The sequence below is a fragment of the Perna viridis genome, chromosome 2, assembly GCF_037379345.1.
Source record: "Perna viridis isolate PV_CMFRI_1.1 ecotype Kerala chromosome 2, ASM3737934v1, whole genome shotgun sequence".
In the NCBI taxonomy this organism is placed as follows: Eukaryota; Metazoa; Mollusca; class Bivalvia; order Mytilida; family Mytilidae; genus Perna; species Perna viridis.
Genome location: NC_142446.1, coordinates 36,250,393 through 36,270,234, shown reverse-complemented (window position 1 = coordinate 36,270,234; position 19,842 = coordinate 36,250,393). Strand labels below are relative to the sequence as shown.

The following is a 19,842-nucleotide window of genomic DNA, read 5'->3' as shown; positions in this document are numbered from 1 at the left end:
GATAATTATTAACAACTCTGAAATTGAAATTAACTTTTATTGATTTCAATCATAAAAGAATAAAACATGGAAAATTTGTAACACATAACCTCATGACTGGATCTACCACAAATCCCTCTAAATACTATTTGGTGGATTTAAACATCTTAAAGTGACAATATACAAATCAACATGAAAAGTATTATAGGCTTTTCATTTCTCTGATCAAGTTCTTTTATGAAATCTATGTCTCATCATAGTGAAAAATGTGGCACACTCCATTCAAAACTTTTTACATTCTAGTTAAATTGAATATCAAAGCCTGTATAAAACACTACAAAATTGACAGCCTGTTTAACCATTCAATTTTCTATTTAGAAAAAAAAAAACTACAACAGTCTTCTGTGATTCTGAAGATTGATATTGTTCTAATTGGTACTTTTATTTATTTCATCTCACTAAAAAGTAACAGAAGCTAAAGCTGATCTCCAAGAAATGCAAATAAGTTTCAGTCTGATATACAAATTCAAATTCCATGGCAATTGTCTGAGTATTAATTCTGGATAATTAAATCACAATATGTACATACAAAAGAAATGAATGTGCTCAATCATATAACTGCTGATTACAATTTTATCCTATGTAAAAATTATAATTTTAATGTTGGTTAATTTTAAGTGTGCTGGTATGGCCAAAATAAGTTAAGATGCTTTGTACAATGTATGAGAAAACTGAAAAGACGTGTATAATATCTCATAAGAGGGATTACAATGGAGTGCAAGTTTTTTTTACTGATTAATAAGCCCCTTTTACATGCATTGAACATATATATACATTTACATGATTTTCTAAATGCAAATTACGATGTTCATTTGAAGATACTAGTTAAACCTTGCTAGTATTTTGAGTAAATTTACACTTGAAGTAGTTTGATGTGCATATTGATTTGCCTTTATATAAAAAATTTGCATACTGATGTAAACATGTATTTACTTGTCTATAAAACCTACTGTTGTAAATTCATCAAACTTGTGAAAATCTCATCTGTCAATAAATAATGTGATTCCTTTTGAAATACAAAAGGAACTCTGATTTTCTGAATTAGCATATATTTGAACCACTCAATTTTATTTTAGGAAACAATGCATTTAATTGATATATTTGTAGTAATGCTAACTCAAAAACAAACTCTGGAAGTTAAATAATATTGTAGTGCATCAAGCATGGCACTTTCCAGTCTACATCTGTCATAAATTTAGTAAACTTACTTTTTTTTGCATGAAATATTTACAAATAAACTCACAAATTGAACAAAAATACATTTTTATAAACACTTTTTCTTGTTTGTTTTTTATTTCTTTCTGAGTTAGTGACAAAAAAATTCTGTAACCATTACAGTCACCACACCAAAGTCCAGACAATCCTACTAAAATATTCTTTGCTTTTGTTGAGTGGGGTGTGTTGTGGTCCCTTAATTGAGGAAAAGTGTATCTGAGTATATACTGTTATACTTTATAGTGCTTTCAAGTTGAGGAAAAATTTTGATTTTTTTTTTTAAATAATACAGTTTATTTGAATTCTTTTCCACTGCAATGGTACAGCATAATTTGGTAGAGAGAAAATTAAAAGTAAAAAATACTATGCTTAATGTTACAAAGCTAATATGCACATTTTTAAAAGAAATTTTGACTTGGTTACAATGCCCCAAATTATGATTGTATTTGCATTGATAAGTGCATTAGACACCATTGAAGTACATGTAAATAAATTTAAAAATGGTCAAGACAAAGAGTCTTTAGGCTGTTGATTTTATGACAAAATGAAGGTATGGCAAAATGCTGGTTGATGTTGAATGTTGGTGGATTAATTTGATAATGTTGTAAAATATATTTTATGACAAAAGTGGAACCCCTTTTTCATAGTTAAGTCATGAATGGAGTTAATGCACTAGTATGAGCATTAATGAGTTTTTAAGGTTAAGAAATTGCTTTTCCTTGAATGTATAGTTCGTAGCATGACTATGTATGAGCTTTCTTTAAGGAATTGTCCCAAACTTAAATCTAGCTGAACATTCAATTGTAGATGGAGACTACTCTGAATGGCTTTGTAGTTTATAATTTTCCCCAAAAATGCAGACCTTTATTTATATATTGAGTTCTTGATTAATCACTTTCAGCAAAATATTAAAACAAACTTAAAAGTGGTCTGATGTTTTGTGTTCATGCTATATGGAGAAGTGAGAACTACAGAATTGCACATCAGTCTTTCTTAGTCCAAGTTTTTAATGTCAACAAAATGAGATCAATAAGTTGGTTGCAACAAAGTCTATGGCGTATAAGCACAATGATCGATGAGCTTTGGTCCACTAACATATATGATGCAGTCCGGTCTAGGAGGAACCTGGTTGTTACTTCTAGCTCAAACAGATGATGCTGCCTCTCTGTAAGAAAAAAAAGGATTGCTAAATTGGTTTCTGAGACACAAGTTGTCTCTAAATTATAAATGCAACTTAAGTTATCTTTGTTTAATCAAGTTCTTTGGAATGCAGATAAGCAGAGGTAATTATAATCATTTTGTATCTCCTCTTGTTTAAGTTTAAATCGTCTATACATCAATACAATGTAAATTTGGCATCTCTTCAAACCCAGTAGCGACAGAATCTAATTGTAAAGGTATCTCCTGAAACAAGTTCAATATCATGGCCATAGTGACCTGCATTGATACTTGGTCATTATTTATTCACTGGAAACACATCTGAAGCTAAGAAAATACCAATATGTAAAAATATAAATCGACTAGTACTGCTTCTCAAGAAAAAGCTTTAAAGAATTGACCAGCGCGTGTTATTTCATTTGAAAAACTACAAATCAATCAAAAGTAGCATACAAAAACTATCATAGTACATGATCATAAATCAAATTTTTGAAGATTCTATTACATTATTTTCAAATTTCAAATAGTAACATCGGACGATCGGTGACCAAGTCCTCGATCTGGAATTTTAAACAATAAAGGGGCTGGTGGGAAATCTGAAAACGAAAGCAAATTTTATGTTCTTATTTGGTTTTACAGGGGGAGTTCTAGAGCACCAATCAATATTATTTTGTGGTTATTTTAAGTCAAAGACTTAAAATCTTGAGGTAATAATTTTGAGTTCGTGTCTGGTTCGATATTAATAAAAAGAAAAGAAAACATCGTGTCATTTAAAATGCATATTTCTTTCAATGGTGCCAGAAAAAAAAGTCTCCGAAAATTACTATCATATTCGCTTATTCAAAGCTTTTACGCTTGTGGAGTGACACGTAGTAAGCGGTAATTGGCCTACTGCTATACTATGATATAAATGTAAACACCAATCCGCTTTTAAGCTCTGCTAATGTCTTTAAAAGTTCATAGTTTATGTTCACTAAGCAATTACAAATCCGCCGTATTCTTTTCGATGTATTATCTGCATTTTTGTAGTTCGGATAAATAATGAAATTTTGTTCCCATGGGTAGGTTGTGTTAGGCGGAGGGATTAATAAGGGTACCATCTGCAATCATTGACTTGGTACTGATAAAGGCTGGGTAGACGAAACTAATTGAATCGGCACTGAATGGTCTTATGTTTGTATTCTGTTTAAATATTATTTCTTGTCTCAATGTCTAGGTTCTTTGACTAACTTTCGTTTCTAAGCTACATGTATACGTGTTATCCTGGTCAGAATCTTGCACGATAACAAACGGACGGACAAGATGTTAGTGCTCCATAACCAACTACTTTTTTAATTAGGCGATTTGAGAAGGAGAAGCATGTTATAAAAATTGGAAGCGCCAAGATGATTAGACTAGAGAAATATATGTATTATCTATTGAACGATAAAGACATGCAAAACAATGCAACACATGTAGTGAAATTTGAGCTTTAAGAAAGAACCCCTTTGAGTGCAAAGAGGTTAAGACACTTAATGAACAAACGCGATGAGGACATTAAAAAGAATTAACATTTCTTCATGTTTAATCTGCTCAGAAATTAGCTTAAGTAAAGTACTTCACTGTAAATAGAAACTAATAAAATTGACTTAAGTTCAGAATATGTCTAGACCTACTCAGTTTACAGATGTTACACAATAATGGAATTCCATCCCATACAGTATGACGCAATAAAACATTTACATTATTAGAATAGTATTGGTTTGTATTGATATAAAAGACGATGGTCAAGACAAAACATGTTTTGATATAGGTAATAATTGTTACATAATCTCGATATATTTTAAATGAAGTGTAATAGGTATAAAATATTTCAGTGCTTTGAATAAGCGAAGTCGCAAAAGCAGAGAAATCCACTGCAGTGCCCAAGAGTTTCTGGTGCAGTTATGTTGCTTATTTCACAACTAGAATCACTGAATTTCTTTAAATTAGTCCTATGAGAAAAATACTACAAAAAACTACAAATGCATGCAACAGAGACCGACCATTTTATATTTGTATCAGTAGAGAACCCATCCATCCCACTAGAAAAGGTCCTCTACATTACCTATTGGTACCGGAATAGCTAATTAAGATTAATGGATATATGGTATTATGTAAGCCATCCACCCTACCGATTTAAGTAGATTTTACATGGCTTAGGAAGCACACTAGCCCCTCCATACGAAGGTTGTTAATGTACCAACCGGTCTACCAATTTCAGCTTAAAATGCCAGTCCGTGATGCAACAGTAAAAAGCCAAAGGCATGTATAATTTCAAGTTCACAGGGTCCAAAAAGAATCTTGTCTTTGTGCAATTATGTCAAAAGTCTACTTTCTTCGCATTTTATTTGCTCACCTAGGCAAAGGCCATGTGAGCTACAGGCATCCGTTGTCTGTCGTCGTTAACCTTTCTTTAAAAATCTCCTCCTCTGAACCCATTCAGTGGATTATTACCAAATCCTTAGGGTCTCTACTTTGAAAATTATGTCGATTTTATAGATCTAGCGTAAAATATGGCTGCCATTGCTATTTTTAGACGAAAGGGGTCAAATCACCAATTTCTACATAAATCTCATAATATTATAAGAGATACTGGAAATTATATGCGACCATCCTTTGTTTGGAGAGCTCTACAAAAGCCTCTACAGGGTCAAAGTTGTAGGATGACTTTTTTTTAATTATTGCCCCTGAAAGTCGAAAAGTGACGCTTTTTGCAGTTTTTGGCCATTATCTTAAAAGAATAAACAAACTTTCAATTGATGAAATGTTCGTTATAAAAAGGCCTACAAAAATCATTAGTCTGAAGTTGTAGGATTTCCCCTGGTTAGAGTTATTTTTCATGAAAGGCTAAAAATAAAGATTTTTGCCATTTTAGCTAACATCTTGAAAACTATAATAGATAGTAAAAAACTTTCACTTGAAAAATTCCATGGCCTGAAGTTGTAGTAAGACTCCTTATTAGAGTTATTGCCCTTGAATGGGCAAAAAATGAACCAATTGAGCGGTTCATCCTATACAGGAGCCTCTAGTTGCGTTTGACTTCAATGTCCCTGGTCTTCCCTTATACCAGCGTACGCAAGCGAGGTTTGTGTACAATGTATTCCCCAGGGTAAGGGAGTAAATGGTTGGTCTCTTACCTTATGATTTGACAACAATCCAACTTACACAACTAGACGATCGCCATCTTTAATCTCAGTCAGAGTAGGTTTGTAATCTTCGTAGATATTTTTGACCAATGGTTTCTTTTGTTCGTTCTTGGGTTCTTCTAGGTAGGCATCGGCGCCACAATGCTGGTACTTGAACAGTAACATGATCACCGAACTCCAAAGTAAACATGCACCTGCAATAAGAATTGATCAAATTAAATGACAGTACCATTTAGCTGAACAAAGAATATTTCAATCCCTTCTATTCAGTAATTGCATACCAGTATTTAGTCCTGTACAGGAAATCGATACGAGGTAACAATTAAAATTTGACATAAATCCATTTACATCGTAACCTTTTACATAATCATCGACCACAGTAAGATTCTCAAATAAACATACAAGTAGCCCTATAAAGCCTTCAACGCAATTTAGAAAAAAGATAACCGAGGCATCTTCTCGCACGTTAAAATACGAAATCTGATTTTGATTTTATTTCGTGAACTGTGTACGGTTTCGTATTTCAGTAAATGGTTCATCAAGTAAACTGTTTACAGTTATTCATATTATGAAAATGTTTCGGACACAAGTTCCCCAAACGGAGCCTTAAATTTTACGGTCGCCATCACTTTCAATGTGGTAAGCTCCTCGATTACGTTGCATCATAGATTTCCGGTGATGGCAAAGCGTTGAATCGAAAAAAAACCTGATCTCTCAGAAAACATAAATAATACATGTATATAGCGATTTAAAGTGGGTGGGTACACGTAGATGTAGCAGCACATAAACTTAATACAAGTCAGCATGAACGTGCTTGAATGTTGTTCGACACAGACTAATGCATTGCCAAAAGCTTCATCATTATACAAACCTTTAATTTACTATAAGGATTATTGAAGAAAAAAAACAGTAGATTTTAAAATCGTATAGCCCAAACCATTGACGCAAACTTTCCACAATTTTGAAGGTCGTTCATGATTTAAGAACTTGCCATTTTATGGTGTACAAATGCATATTAGATTCTTTTCGGATGTTCACTTGGGTATACATAAATAGTATGATTGTAAAAATAAATCAAATTTACACGTTCACCTTGAAGCCCCAAGACTGTCTCCGAGACGGGAAGCCATGTGAACGTTGATTAAAGTACCACCCTCAATTTGCTGAACTTGCACAAACTGAAGATATAACACGCTTTCCTTGTGACTGATTGCAAAAGAGAGGATATAAGGTACAAAACAATCAATAGTTGTTCATTTACATTTAAATTGTTATCTACCAGCATGAAATTTATGGAGTGTTACAACAGTGGGACCAGTCGACAAAGTAGACACCGCCGTCTGGTCTTATTCACAAACGACAAAAATAGACGATTCTGTATAAGTTCGGTGTTATGTTGAAATCATGGCCTCGCAGAACAATGAATTTAAGTACTTGGGAAATAAATAGTCCAAAATATATTGATCCCTTGTAAGTGTTGACATCGTATTTAGTCCGGAACACCATAAAAGTTGTGCGAGGATCGAAGGCCTTTCAATTTTATGTACCTCAGAAATACCATGTAATGGAATGTGTCAATATCGAATTGATTGAATGTTTGTAGCTTAATGCCCATTGCGGGTCTTTAGTATAGATTTGGGCAATCGAACCGACCCAGTTTAGTTTTACACCGACACAACGAGTAGGTATTTTTTTTTAAATTGCTCATTTAAGTAGCAGCTAACAGAAAAACCCAAACCAATTCAACATAGTCTCATTTATTTACCCGATGGCCAGTAACAACCAGTCACAATTCTCTTCGTCAGACATGTTTTGTGGAGAAGCAGAGAATACTATTATTATATTTTCTTAGTGTGATTCGACGAGAGGATGAACTCGCAGCGAGCGTGCTACCGTTAAGAGTGAAAAGAAAAAATTGCAGAACACCAAACGTCTGCTCATGTTTTAGTGCATATGTTTGAGTTTTCACGAATAATGAAACCATGAAAAATGTAGCATCATAATATTTGAAAGCTATGTTTAAGAAATACGAGACTTATTTTTTTTTTTTGTATTTTCATTTTTCTTAAAAAAAGGAACTAAGACTCCAATAAAAAGTAAATATTAGTACAATTCTTTCCGTGCAACACAAGTTGCTGTTCCACTGTGTAATTCTTTAGGAAAATGGATTTTTATAGCTATAAATGTTTCATAATATTGACAAGTCACAACAGTTAAATAATCTAATTAGATCTGAAACTACCAAGAATTTGATATTTGTCCAAGGTTAAAAACCAGAGACGTTGAAGTATGCTTTATCATTACGCAACTTTGAACAAAACTATTTTGTTGGTTAAATAACTAATAATACAAAGGCTCGTTACCTAATTCCCCCTTAGAATAGCAGTTCAATATCACTAATTGCAGACATTGCTGAGAGCCTTTCTTTGTTTATGATAATTTATGTAACGATTAGAGCGTGTAGAGTTTGATATGGTCATGATAAACTATTGGAAAAACATAGACTAAGTATACATGTACAGAAAATTTAGCAATGGGTGTTTTACAAGTAGACCTATTATAGGAAACTAATAAAATGTGCAGGTATATTTATTTACTTAAAAAAAATGCATAAAAAACTGTATTGAAAATCCCTTTTATATATGCTCAAGATTTCTTTTACATGTACTAGTAAGGAACCGAACCATTCCATAATTGCTAATTTTTGAAATACAAACACGAAATTACCATTTCATCCAAATGCGTTTTAATAGAGGCTCTTCAACTAACAAGCCAGCAGCAAATTCTATAACTCCAAATTTATACACACATTGCTTGTAGGAGTAACGGTTTATCACAGAGACTATTAGGATGAATCACCTCACATACATTTTTTTTTGTACATGTATGTATCCGATCCCTGAGGATTCAATCCAAGACAGTACGATTTCATTTTCAGGTTGTGGAGGATATTTATTCCTTCATAAGGCAAAGCAAATAATATGCATGCGTCTCCCACCCTAATTTTATTTTGCTACCCTAAACATTTTATGGCTATATTGGCTCATATATGTTGGAGCCAGATTGTTTCCCCATTAACTCAATGACAAATGTATAATGTCCCTACATACCCTATTTTTTTCTTAATGGTAGCAGGAAACAAGACTATTATTTTTTGGGGGCCTAAGCGTTCATTTATTGGAAAATGTTTAAAATAAAATTCAATTAAAAAATTGGCAAGGATGCAAAAAAAATAAAAATAAAATTAAAAAAAAACAACTGCAGAGAAGGTGTTTTTTCCAACTCCCACATGCTCATGTACCCTTTTCTTCATTGCCCACTCTCCACGCTGATACGCCTCTTTTTATCTTTTTAATGAGCATATTTTTAAAACCATTCCCAAAAGATTATTGCTCTGATATGCTGTTCTCATGACCATTCAACTTCAACTTCATCTACATTTTATTGGGTATATCATACATTGATATTTAAGGAAAGCTGTCTCTGAGGACCATCCAAGCCCTATATCATGTACAGTACAAATTTATGTGGTCGTTTATTATGGGAAGGAAATGCTAAAAGGTTTATTGATGACTCACCAGCTAAATAAAATGCGTATTCGTATTCCTTTTCTTCTTGGATCAACAGACCTAAAATAAAGCAAATTGGAATAATAGAAATCGTAGGAATCTCATAAAACAGAAAACGAAATTTAATGTTCTTTAAGTGACAATTTGATATGCAAAGAGTCTTGCAAAAAGTTAGTGTTTTCAACTGTGAATATACATTTTATAGGTGCACAAGTACTTATGTGTTACTTAAGTAGCAGTCTATAAATAATCAGACTGGAGGTGATTCATGCATATCAAAAACTCAAAAGTTTCCAGGGGCATAGCTATGCCTGTTTTAGTTGTATGCAAACTCATGAATTTTTACGATTTTGGAGCCAGTTTTTCAGAGCCTATACTACGTTCATGGTATGCATATGTGATAAATAACCTTTATTTCATCTTTAAAATCTGTGTTTTTATTTTTGTTACTTTTTCCGAAAGTAGGCAACTGCGTATTTGCGTATAGGCAGCTACGCCCCTGGTTTCAGTTTTAATTTTGGTTCAGAAACAGTTACAGTAACTGATCATATATCCAGACTTAGTTTTTCATTTGGTTGTTGCACTTTTGAGATGAAAATCATATATTATACATGAAATTGGCACTTAGCAAGAGTTATAGTCCTTGATTTTGATTGATTTGATTGATATTAGTGGGAGATAAATGTATGATTTCATCAAAAGTACAGATCTGAATACAGAAATAATTATTGTGATGTAGAAATACAGCATATGTAGGCTGAAAAAGCATTGTTTGTTTGATAGGTTTCCTACACGATAAATCACTATACTGTTGGCAGTGTCTGAATTTTATGTGGAACTAAATGCTTTAGTAAATGTTAGAATTGATATGAGTTGAGCATGAAAATGAATTCTATTAGTCCTTGGGTAGTGGAGTAGTGCCATGTGCAAGGAACTTCATTCATAGATCAGTGCAACAACTAAACTTCAATAAATTTTTTTAAATAACATTTTTCTATTTTTCTCTCTCTGCATAAATTTTAGAGCCAACATCATACCTGCAGCTGGTCCTCCAATCAGTGATCCGAGAGCGATCATAAAGGAAAGGTAACCATTCCCCATTGCGATGTACTCCGGTCCTATTAATTCCCGTGAGGCCTGTTGTAAAAACGAGGTCCAATATCCACTATAAAATCCATATAATATAGAATACCCAATCTGACCCGCGTAATCGTCAATTAAAAGTGGGCAAATTCCGGTCACTACGATCCCAAGTCCTACCGAACATAGCGATGACGTCATATCGTCTAACGTACTGTTATGCCCCATGAACGCAAAAATCATTCTTGACGTGAAAGCGGACATGCCAATGCATGATATTAGGAACGAGGCAGTGCCAAAGTCTGTTCCGTACACCATCGCATATGATGGTAAATAAATGTAAATAATTGTAGATCCAAAGCTCCAGAATAAATTGGCAATGCACATTCCGTGAAAGACGACGTGGCGTAGAGGTAGACACGAGAGAAGGGGCATGAGACGTATTTGCCTCCCTTTAGATGGCGGAAACATGACGGCACCACATACACAAAGATTAAGCGCTGCGCCAGACATGAAGAGTAGAGTTCCTCTCCATGCAGAATAATCCAGAAGATATTTGATCACAACGGGGAATGTAATAACACCAGCTCCTATTCCTCCCATTACAATAGAAAGAGCCTGAAAACGTCTGTGATTAAAGTACTGTTCTACTACCATGATAGACGGTGTACAAGCCAAACCAAAACCTACACCTATATTAAAAAAATATTTGAAAATGACAAAATATGCATGCTATATTCTGTAGAGAATTCACTTTGATTTTTTTACATGGAACTGTTGTTGTGAAGTACATGCAGTCAGTTGAAGTGATACAAGTAACAAACAAAAATAATGCCGATGACCATATTTCGTGCAGCTTGAATTAACATTCAATCTACTTTACTTCTTACCCTTTGTCATATGATTGTGCAGAGTTACTGAAACTACAGATTGTATATGACTTATGTATAGTCCTTCAAGGTTTAATACTTGGTACGTTTTCATTATGAAAATGTGAAATATTGTTAAATGTTGAAATGGCTTTAGAGCCGACCAACAACATCTTTGTAAAAAAGCAGGTTAGTTTTGACTTAAATACCCGGATGTGTCAGTTCTTAGTACATGTCATTGTTGTTTCTCTGTTATATATAGTGAGTATATTTCCTTAAATATTTTTTCCGTACCAGTCAATACCCCGAAAGTAAGGTAAACATGGTAGATGTTGGTAACGAACATCCCTAGTCCAAGCCCAAGGGCTGATATGACTCCACCCAACATCACACTTATCCGACAACCAAACTGCGACATGAAACATCGCAGCACTATACCTGAAAGTAAATAAGCATTTTTAAAAAGTGGTCATACAACAATGTACATGTAACTGCTTTGTGGCTTAATAATATTTTATGTACTTATACTTATTTCGGAGGACTCTAACCTACTAAATTGTACATACGCATTATAATTAATAGCATCTCATTACCTACTGTGTCCGAGTGTCCAAAGTACAATTTGACACTTTAGATTAATACTCGTAAGTGTTAAATGACAAAATCATTTCACAAAACAGTCAAGAGGGTCACACTAACAGGAAACAACTAGAACTGAAAAGTTAACCAGTGTGACAGGAAACCTGGTTGTCAGATTGTAATTTGTGTATTTGTTATGCATGTAAATCTACAAATTCGTACCATTCGCTCTATTTAAAATGTCAAGTGTGCCCACTAAACCAACCTCATTTTATTTTGATAAGTAGGACGTGTATATGTAATATACAATTGTGTACACGTAACCTTGTGCTAACAGTCGTTTTAGATAATAGGTCGTTGCATTTGTTCACTTTTGTGGTCAAACTGTGGGCGTACATTGAGGGAGTGGGATAAGCTGAGCTCGTTAATCACTCAGTACCTGATATCACAATACTTACTAGTTAGTGCGGTAACATAAAGCAGGATGGAACCAACCCATGAAGTGTCGAAATGGTCGTGTTCAAATATATCCTGAAATACTACATGGAATATTCCTATACTGTAGGAAATGCCACAAACTATGAACTGGGTGAAGAATGATGCCACGACCACGGCCCATTTCCAGTTCCCTACCTCTTCGACCATATTCAAATCACCTTTTGCGGCGATTAAGATCATCTAAGCCCTGAAAGATTCAATAAAATGTCATTTTAGTTCCGAATTGGAGTCACGTAAAACCGAACATGTAAATGACAGCTAAAACAAGCACGAAGTCCATGTAATGGTACAGGTCCTGTAAGGAGGGGCTCTAAGTATGTCAATTTGCAAAAGTCTCTGTCCTGCATTCCTCATTTACAATATCATTGATATGTAAATTACTGAGAGAAGACAAAACTCAAACCGGCGATACAAAAAAGCTACATCGTAACATGTAAAAATTGCTTCAACTCAAAAGAGTAAGGGAACCTATAATGAAATTGAGGGCCACGAACCGGAACAGTGTAAACATAGATGAAAAATGAATTAAGCATAGGTGGTTGGCCTTAATCTGCTCTGAATAAATTGTAACCCGTGTAGCCTTTTCTAGCTCTATGAGCCAATTACCTTTTCTATAAGCGGAATCCACCACATATACGCAACTTAGTGATTCCCTGAAAGTACATACATTTTGAAGGGATTCCATATTGAAAACACTATCCTAAAGACTTAAAGAACCTGATTTCATCTTATACGCGACTAGTGCTCCTCTAAGTAATTTTTTCAGTGTGAAGCATGAAGGAAAGTACGAACTATGCCACCTGATAATCTATCTGGATATACGTTAGTTTTCTGATTAGGACTAAATTTTAAAATATTTCGTTTATCACTGATAACACCAGATGACTAAATGTACATGTACATATACAATGTATTTGCTTTATATTGAATATTAAAAAGCCATTTATAAGTATGAACCAAGGGTATTTAGTTGATTGCACATGTATTGTAAACGTGGCTACTGCGTGCAAACAAACACATCACTTGTATCAAGTACCAATCCACATAAAATTCAGACACTACCTATGTGGTTGGTAACTGATTTTAAAAAGAAATACAAGTAAATTCCGGGTTTTTTTTTACATGCACGAATCCAATCCGAACTACTCGGCCATTCCGCTACATTTAAAAAAACTTCCGATGCAGAAAGGAGAATTTCTTCTTGAAAAATTTGCCGGCATTGTAGTCATACGCGAAGTAGTTCTATCGACCAGGTGGCGCTAAAAATTTTATTTGGATAGTACTAGAAAATAAAGAACAACAACTCTTTGATCAATTTTGGCGCGAAGCGAGGAGCTAAGAAAAAAGTAATAGTAAAAAATTCAACCAGTTTAACTAGAATTGCATCGGTCAAATTCCATCCGCCGCGCCTCTGAGGTTTTTCTTTTGTGAAACTAGAAAGGCTGAGGTGTTCCGATTGGCACGAATCGCCTGCCGTCTAATTTTTTTTTATAAAGACTGCTACTTTAAGTAGAATAAGTATACATGCAATTCGTTGTTATTTGACAAAATAACTATACTTCTTAAAAGATGGTGTACTATGACTGACTGCAAGTTACAAATGGATATCACCTTAAATTTTTAGTAGTAGGGGTTTCACTACCTTCTATATCAAAGCAGGCCTCCAGAGATTACGGTGAGGAAAATCCGAAATGCCATGATGAAAAATCGGTGGAATCACCGAATTGCAGCAGGTCACTGAAAAGGTTTACCTTGTCGTATCTAGTGACGTCATTATGTCAAATAATCCTATGACGTCATTCCTTACGGCAGATATTACACGCTAGCCAGGGTTCCTCAGGAAAGGGGCGCAAGAACACTATTTGCCATTTTTACTCATGAAAATGATAAATATTTCCCCCCAAAAAAATTAAGGGTGCCAACTCCCTACCTGTACTCCACGGATACGCCACTGAAACCACCTGCCCAATAAATAGTCACAGAAGCATTTCATGAAAAACGGTTGGAAGTTTAGTAGCTTTGATTTGCAAGACAAAAAAGAAAGTTCACAAACTACAACCATCAAAGCTTGTTGCACATCATCAACTCAAAATTCGATCAATCAGATCACTTGACATTGAATATATTGAGGAAATTCTCGACTTGAGATTTTTTTTATAATACCCAAGCCTGAAAACATATTTAAGCTATCCGCATTACGCGTTGACATTGGTTATTTTAAGACATTGTCTTAACCATTTAACAATATTATCATTACATAATTACATGTATATGAAGTCTGTCAGAAAATAATTTTTCGGTCATATATTTTATTAGAGCCCAACTAACCTATATCAAACCCACATATCTTGGAACACACGACCATGAGCACTTGTACATGAAATGTTATCTTGAAGTCAGATTTTTAATGATAAAAATAATGTTTACGTTTGAGGTTGATACACTCATGGACCATTGATAAGATATCTAAATTTTCATTATCATTATTTGCAAATTTTGATGATTGTGGTTTTATCATTGTTAACTTGTTAATATTTTCTAGTCCAGTTATGGATTAACTTGGGGATCGTGTCATAAATACATGTGGGAAATGTTAATATACGAAACCAACTTCAAGAACATATTGAATGTATCCTGATAAAAATATTGAAAACACCTCCAGGGAATGGGATGCTGCCAGACCGTGTTACATATCTCAAAATGGGTGTGTAAAAACTTACAATATGATTTTGTAATATTCTTCATTGTGAAACACTGTAATTACAGTAGCACTCCTGTGTCTCGATTAAATGTAAAATAGAGAAACATTATCATTTTATAGCGTACAGCTCCAGTGTTCCCTGCTACTTATTTTGGATGAAAGTTAGGTTCTATTTTGTTTTGGCTCTCCTGACCCAAAGGGCCATATAAATTTAGGCCATCAATAGTTAACTATTCTTCAAACATCTTCTCCTCTACTTAACAGATTTTAAGGAAAGTTGGCTTAAATGTTCCAAATAGTTTCCTGCACTAAATTTGTTTTCGTAAAAAAATAAATGCCACCATGGTCAAGCCCTTATTTTAAGGTATATCAAAACATATGAAAGATAGAGAAAAACAAATAGGCTTTTTCGGCTTGATGAGCTTCACTTAAGTATCCATGAGTCGAAGTGGTAGGACGCCCCTAGTACAAGTTATTATACTTAAACGGTAAAGACATTTGTTTGCTATTTATAGCCAAAATATTGAAAACCATAAAAGAAAGAATCTTTCAGTTGATTGAATGATCCATATGATTAGGCTCACAAACGTCTACATAGGGTCAGAGTTGAAGGATGATGCCCTTGACATGCGAAAGATAAAATAAATGTTTATGGTGTTCTTCAGTTTTAGCCAATATCTAGCGACCCATACTGTTACATGTATGTAGATAGAACGAAACTTTCATTTGGTGAAATTATTCTTACCAACAGCCCTACCGGTGTCATGGTAAGAAAGTACCAGTGCCAGGAGTAACCGCCCTTGAAAGTTAAAAATGAGCCGTTTTTTTTTATTTTGGGCTTTCATTTAAGAACTGTAACATAGGAAAAAAGGCTTCGATCGCTGGGATATTTTTCTTCTTTTTCCTGGTATCAAATACATATTTATTCATAAGGGGAAGAAAGGAGTTCCATGTGATCAATTATGACACTTCAGGGCCTTTAGTTTGTAGATGCAGTAACATAATAAAATGTTGATAATGGGTATTCAGTATTTTTTAATTCCGCGTATAGCTTGAAATAATTGCCCGCAAAGGATTCCATTTGTATTTAATTTTGCAACCTATACAAAAAGTACCAATAAATTTGTATTTGTGCTTCGATGAGAGTTGTTTTCCCTAATTAAGTTATATTTTATAAGTCTTGCATACTTGTAAAATTATTAAGAAAACCAGGGACGTTATATTAATATACACTCCCTCACTTATTGACGTCATCGTTTTCAGTAGGTGACTAAAATATATCACTTAATTACATGTGCCAGGGAGTGTATATTAGATGATATAAACGTCCTGCATGTGCAGACATTTAAGCGCATGTAAAATAATTTTCGTTAATTCAGTACCCGAGTGGGTACATACTTATTTGCCAGAGATAGTGTACCTGTAGATATTATGTTGAAAAAATTAGAATGCTGAATTCCCTGACTGTTGGTACAGTATTGCCTGGAAAATTGAATCGTTGTATTATATGTATTTTTTAGTAGTGACATAACCTTTAAAGGACATTTTGTCCTGTTGAAAATATTACATAACTATACATTTTACCGGAGACCAATCTGATGACAATCATTACGAATCATCAGTCGCGACGAAATTACTCTGAGGATGTTGTTAACAGTACATAAATGGGGAAAACCAGAAGTATGACATGCATGATGAGATCATAAAGTAGTTCATAATTCAAGTGCTCATGACGTTTCATGGACACCACTTGCTACAATTAAGTATCTCTGTAATATATCGAATATACATTCACTATCCATCCGCAGCACAGAGACTTTGTACAGCAGATGTTAACAGTATATATCATATTTTACAATATTTAATAAAGACAGACTAAGTTGTAGGAAGTCCATCAAGGTAGAAACCAATTTTATGGGATTTACCACTGTATGATAGGTTTGACTACCTGCACGCTCAAGGTCATGCTCGTTAACTCGTGGGTATTTTTTTTTCAGGTAAAAGCTGACGTAGCAAACAAGATCTTATAAATTTTTAACCTCTTACCTGAAGCGAATGGTGTCATCTTCGTTTTAGGCATTATATTAGTAATCCATATTTTACATTAACTGACAATGAAACCGTACTGTTACAGTTGGGTCTCCGTGCGAAAATTAATGATGTCAAAACAAAATCAGCTGATTCTTTCTAGGTCAACTTATTATCCACGTGATTTCTTTGTTTATAATCTATTTTTATACAGGTAAGCTAGTAACGGAAACCAAGTCGGGTAAGGTACAACTTTCCGGAAAATAAATCAGTGTTCCAAATTCGATAATTTTTTTACAAAAATCCTGAGATAGCCAAGAATCATATGCTGTATCAGGATTCATCATACACTTCTACATAAGTGTTTTGCTAATCACAAACAAGTTCCTCTTTATTTTGTCGGTGATTATAGTCTTAATTTAATTTAAAACTCGACTGTTCATAATGACTGTTTATCGAAGCGTCAATACATGCCAATTTATTCGATTTGGAAAATATCCCGACACCAAAGAATAAGTCACGGTTCAAAATACGGAACTAGACCTTATTGGACGCGATCGATGATTTGAAAATGCCATAAACAATAGTAAATGATACGGATTACAGTATAACCGTACAGCATGAGGACATGCTATAATGGCTATTGAAAGTATTGTGAGAAAATAATGTTCTGATAATTTTTAGACTTTACTAAAATCAATGCCGGTTCTTCGGGGCATCTCAGTACAAAAAAAATGAATTTGTCACAATTTTTAAGTATATTCCTGAAAAAAAAACCCAATAGTTTGGAAAGCAGTAATCGATGGTCTGTACCAGTTTTAGATTATTCGGTTGAGTAGTTTCAAAGTGTTTCATAGCTACTAAAACATATATGTATGAGTTCTAATATCAAAGTTTGGGTTCATATAATAGTGAACTAATAAGACATTCATTTGCATTCCATCGGTAGCATCTGTTGTCGATCATTGAATGGTATGCTTATAAATTATGATGTAAGCTTCTTTGAAGCGCAAAATTATTTTAACGAGAGTAAGACTTTCGAAGTTCAAATGCTCTTATTTCTTAACAAAAACTTCAGTATATGAAGCTGGAAACAATTTGTTGGTATAATAACATTACATATACTGTTTATAACCATTTTCTTTATGTACTTGTTACATATAAATGCAGTCAAAACAAAGAAAACTGGGTAGTATTATTGAACATTGAGGTAGACCATGAATTCATGATCAGTCGGATTATGAAAAAAATCAAACAAACGAAACAAACACACAAAAGAAAAACTCAACATCCCTGCCCCCACACAAAAACACAAATGGCTAAGAGTTTATTTCAACAGGAATGTTTGTCAAAATGAATATTTTAAACAAATGCAATATTTACTAAAAATAAATAAACAAATAAATAAATAAATACAATGTAAATAAATTATATAAAAAAACTATATATAAAACATAGTTAACTTTGAATACAATTAAGACAACATGTCCTATCGAATTAATCATGCTCTCAATTAAAATTTTAAAAATCCTGTTATCTTCCAATTTCATTTTTGTGGTGCAATTATTAGATATTTATATTACTTCAACTAAAATATCATGGATACAGTATAATTTCTTATTTAATATGTAGCCTCGTTCTTTTAAAAAGTACATGCTAATTTCTTGTCAAAGGTGCTTGCAAGTCCGACACAGTGTAAGTATGAAACTTTCGATATAATATATTCAAATGATAAATATGCTAAAACATGCTTTATTATAAACAGGAACATATTAATTGACCGCATTGCCCTCTATCATGTCATGTTAGTTCAGCCATCCGTGGTATTTAACATTTTGTGACCTCGGGTGATGGTTACTATTATATATACAGTTCCTGCTTTGATATAGCCAAAGCCTACTGTTATTTTGTTACATCGCTAAGCTAGATTATGTATTAAAATATTGACCTTAATTATGAAGTGTAGGAATAGGATGGGAAGGTTAAAGGATCTTAAAGTGGTAACAAGTAAGACCAAGATATAAAAAGGGGGAGAACATGAATTGAAGCAGCTGTGAAGACGAGAAAAAGTTATCCATTGTTGAACACTTCAAGTAGTTAAATGTAACAGACATGAAACAGTGCAAACAGATATCTTTCTTCCTGTCATGTGTGTTAATTCAGTTACTTTAATTGTACATCATGAATATTATGTAACAAACATGTCGTAACCTTGTTAGCGATCATTATCTTCATTATTTAATTATCAATATTAACAAACTTGTCCATTTTTGTAAACATTCTATCAGTGCATATGCTGATGTAATATATCTCACCTTGAAACGTTAACGTGTAAAAAGAATGTTGAAAGCCGCTATTCGGCTTTGTCCTTTGTATCCATTATGATTGACAATAGAAATAATTAATGTCTGCTCATTCCTACCTTTATTCAAGTCATTTTTCTGCCGTATATTTACAGAATTAGTACAAAATGGCCTCCAAAACAATACTATCCTTTGCACATGTGTATTGGCAGTTATTGATTAATCTATGCCAGAAGGCTCTGTGATCGCTCAACGTGCTATTTCCGGAACACATGATAATCACATCGTCATCGATTTAGATTTTACAATTTGTAATAAAGCCGCGAAATTTGAAAAAAAAAGTTTTCTTACATGAAAAAACAGCGAGCCCGACTATTATTAGTAACTAGAACTCTTTATCTATTTATATTGATGTTTTGAACAAGATGCCATGAGTTCGCCGAGGGAATTTGCATTATAATATATGTTAATAAATATGTAATTTCATATTGGCCCTGTTATAGGTTTGAGGTCAATCACATTGGCCTCAAACCTATAACAGGGCCAATATGAAATTACATATTTATTGACAATTTTACTTACCAGCTCAACTAGATGATTTGTAGAACAGTTGTTTTCGTGTTTTTCCAAGAACAT

The 19,842-nt window shown here is 33.6% G+C and overlaps 1 protein-coding gene across 9 annotated transcripts; it reads right to left on the bottom strand.

Moving 5' to 3' along the window:
* Positions 1-23: 23 nt before the first annotated feature.
* Positions 24-19,484, bottom strand: LOC148624844 (monocarboxylate transporter 13-like). Of its 9 annotated transcripts, none has more exons than XM_088567839.1 (7): positions 19,326-19,484; positions 12,135-12,361; positions 11,392-11,535; positions 10,186-10,920; positions 9,158-9,208; positions 5,571-5,773; positions 24-2,419 (listed from the first exon to the last, which is right to left on the bottom strand). In XM_088567839.1, exons 2-6 carry the CDS (start codon positions 12,352-12,354, stop codon positions 5,595-5,597), a joined length of 1,329 nt encoding a protein of 442 aa, XP_088423965.1. In that variant the 5' UTR covers positions 12,355-12,361; positions 19,326-19,484; the 3' UTR covers positions 24-2,419; positions 5,571-5,594. The 9 variants fall into 9 exon arrangements, with proteins under 9 accessions (XP_088423965.1, XP_088423960.1, XP_088423961.1 ...); XM_088567834.1 differs by having other exon boundaries at positions 5,599-5,773; XM_088567835.1 differs by having other exon boundaries at positions 5,599-5,773; positions 19,219-19,472.
* Positions 19,485-19,842: the final 358 nt, after the last annotated feature.

Coding starts and splice junctions, on each gene's coding strand:
- LOC148624844 (XM_088567834.1), bottom strand. CDS start 12,354: ATGATCTTAATCGCCGCAAAAGGTGATTTGAATATGGTCGAAGAGGTA. Junction 10,921..11,391: donor TACTTTCGGGGTATTGACTG/GTACGGAAAAAA, acceptor TTTTTAATATAG/GTGTAGGTTTTGGTTTGGCT. Junction 2,420..5,598: donor GATGGCGATCGTCTAGTTGT/GTAAGTTGGATT, acceptor TTTTTCTTACAG/AGAGGCAGCATCATCTGTTT.